Source organism: Phycodurus eques, chromosome 3, assembly GCF_024500275.1.
Source record: "Phycodurus eques isolate BA_2022a chromosome 3, UOR_Pequ_1.1, whole genome shotgun sequence".
Lineage (NCBI taxonomy): Eukaryota > Metazoa > Chordata > Actinopteri > Syngnathiformes > Syngnathidae > Phycodurus > Phycodurus eques.
Window position 1 is genome coordinate 21342501 of NC_084527.1, and position 2974 is coordinate 21345474.

Sequence of the window (2974 nt, forward strand, 5' to 3'; positions counted from 1 at the left end):
CGTACCGCTTCTCCTCACTAGGGTCGTGCTGGAGCCGATCCCAGCTATCATCGAGCAGGAGGCGGGGTACAACCTGAACTGGTTGCCAGCCAATCACAGGGCACATACAAACAAACAACCATTCGCACTCACATTCACACCTACAGGCAATTTAGAGTTGTCAATTAATGCATGTTTTTGGGATGCGGGAGGAAACCGGAGAAAACCCACGCAGGCACGGGGAGAACATGCAAACTCCACACAGGCGTGGCCGGGGATTGAACCCCGGTCCTCAGAACTGTGAGGCTGACGCTCTAACCAGTCGTCCACCGTGCCGCCAGGGAAATAGATCAGCAAACTAACATTATGAAGGCCAGAAGAGTTGGACAATTGGACATGATGGATTTGATTGACAATGTAAATTACAATGTATACAAACCGCATAAACAAACAAGAGCAATCGCATACGATAAGATACATTGTTACTCCTTTTCACCTGATACAGACAAAATTAATCGCATATGATTGAATTGATTACCATAGGTAGTTTGGGTGACACACAAATATGTCTTGACTAAACGTTCCACTATCCTAAACCCCCTCATGATAGGTGTTCCTGTACGCTCCTCCGCTCTGCCCCCCCTCCCTCTTTGAGCTGATGATGCATTGCTGGAGGCGGAACATCCCGGACAGACCCTCCTTTGAGGGGCTCTACCAGGCCCTCAGGCCCCACGTCAACCAATGACCAGGACTGGGACCAGGAGGACCACCCCCACGACCTGACTCAGGTTAAGAGGAGATAAATGGAAGTCCGGGGAGAAACATTTCAAACTTTTCCCACTTTTGTTCAGCAAAACATTATCTTTTTATCTTTTTTCCTCACCTTTTTGGCCTTCAAAAACCTTTTTCTCATTCCTGTGGTCCTTCTTATAAAGAAAGCACTGTGTGTGTGTGTGTGTGTGTGTGTGTGTGTGTGTGTATGCGTGTGCATGTGTGTGTGTGTGTGTGTGTGTGTGTGGCGCGCGTGTATACGCTTCCTGTCCGTTACAAGTACTTCCTGTTTGTGTTCTAAGCACACTGGAGCTCAGAGGATGGTCAAAGTTCGAAGTTTTATTTTATTTTATTGTATCACTTTGTTGTTGTCATTATTGTTTAACAAACACCCACTTAGGAGCAACACATTCCACTTTGTATGTTCTGAGCGTGCCAAATGAACACGTGACTATGAATGTTTACAAATCTGATCATTTAAACTTTATGAGCAAAAAACACAAATGTTGTGTATTTGTGTCACAAATGCACAATAATCCAGCAAATGTTACGTAATTTATTCATTAGCTGGCAACAACACGCACATGCAAGCTCAGACTAGCGACTATCTTACAGCCAATTGGTTAGCAAAGACAAATTCAACAGGATGCTAATCTTTTGTTGTTCTTTTGACTCCATTTCCTAACGCTGTGGCTAGTGGCTAGGTTGTTAGCCACAACAAATTCAATGTGATGCTAACTTTTTGACTCGATCCTTTTGTTCTTTTGACTGAATTTTACTAGCGCACACACTAGCTCAGGCTAGTGGCTAGCTTCACAGCTAGCTTGCTAGCAACGCAAATTCTTTTGACAAAATTTTCTAGCGTACATTCAATTGCAGGCTACTGGCTAGCTTCATTGCTAGCTTGTTAGCACTGACAAATTCATCGTGACGCTTACCGGTTGTCCTTTCAACTTAATTTCCAATGTCACACCCTGGCTCAGGCTAGTTTCTAGCTTGTTTTCTGCGTAAAATTCAATGTGATGCTAACCCATTGTTACTTTGACTCCATTGTTTAGCGCATGTGCTAGCTCAGGGTAGTGGCTAGCTTAACAGCTAGTGTGTTAGCAATGACAAATTCTTTGGACTCAATTTCCTAGTGCACACGGTAGCGCAGGCTAGTAGTTAGCTTAATTGCTACATTGTTTCCAACGACAAATTCAACGTGGTGCTTCCTTTGTGTGTCGAAGTTTGACTTTTTGTGTTCTTTTTGTTCGCCTTTAGCCAACCAGCTTGATGACGTTAGCATTCACACGTCCAGATATTTCAAAAACAAAAAGTCGTAAGCGATAGCAAACATTCCCTTTAAGCTAAAAGAGTCGACTACTGGAGTTTTTACACACAGACTCTCTCACACACACACACACACACACACACACAAACATTCTTGGTAGCATCAGCATTAGCGGCTAAAAAGCTGCTAGCTCACTTACTAAGTGGATATTTCAGCCTTTTTGTGACCTGTTTTCATACTTTTTTGTCAAACATTTATTTAACATAAAACATAATTATCCTGATGTGGAAAAAAATACCACATTTCTGTTAGCTTTTTTTTTGTTAGAACTTTTTGCTGTTAATGCTTTTGTCTTATTTTTGTGTGTTTTCAACCATAGTTTTGGGATGCCGCTGGTTCATGAGAGATAGACTGAATGCTATGCTAAATGCTATATGATATGTTAAATGCTCCATGCTAAATTTCAAGAAGCAAGGAAACCACTAAAGTCAAGTCCATCTCTCAGAATGCTTTGGTTCAGTGAGCGTGTAGCTGAGTGAATGCTAGAAATGGGTAACTGCCTGTCAATAAAACCTACATAGCATTTTTTGGTTTCTATCATTTAGATTATTTGCAGCGTTACGTTATGTGGTCCACACATTTTTTTGTACATAGAGCATTTTTAATATATCACCACAAGATTTGTAATATGCCATCCTGGTTTTGAATAAATGAGTGACGCCACCCACAGGTAGTTTGCCTCATTTCCTACACACCCATATTTGAAATCACTCAGTACAGACCTACGAAAAGACACAACCTCCTAAACTGGTTGGAAAAAAAGATGACTGTTCTTCTCCAACCCTGAAGGTAGTATGTCATGTGATGAGAAGAGGCTTTGATGAGGTGATGTCATGTGTTGAAATGAGAAGTTGTGGGATGACAATATTTAAGGCAATGAGAAAGTCATCG

The 2974-nt window shown here is 41.8% G+C and overlaps 1 protein-coding gene across 2 annotated transcripts in view; it reads left to right on the forward strand.

Annotated features, from left to right (window-relative positions):
- The window catches only part of ddr2l (discoidin domain receptor family, member 2, like), a 30228-nt gene extending 27460 nt beyond the window's left edge, over positions 1-2768 (forward strand). For both annotated transcript variants that reach the window (XM_061672454.1, XM_061672455.1), the window contains exon 18: positions 590-2768. In XM_061672454.1, coding sequence (XP_061528438.1) covers positions 590-724 — 135 coding nt within the window. In that variant the 3' untranslated portion in view covers positions 725-2768. The remainder of the gene's footprint in view (positions 1-589) is intronic.
- The last annotated feature ends 206 nt before the right edge of the window (positions 2769-2974 follow it).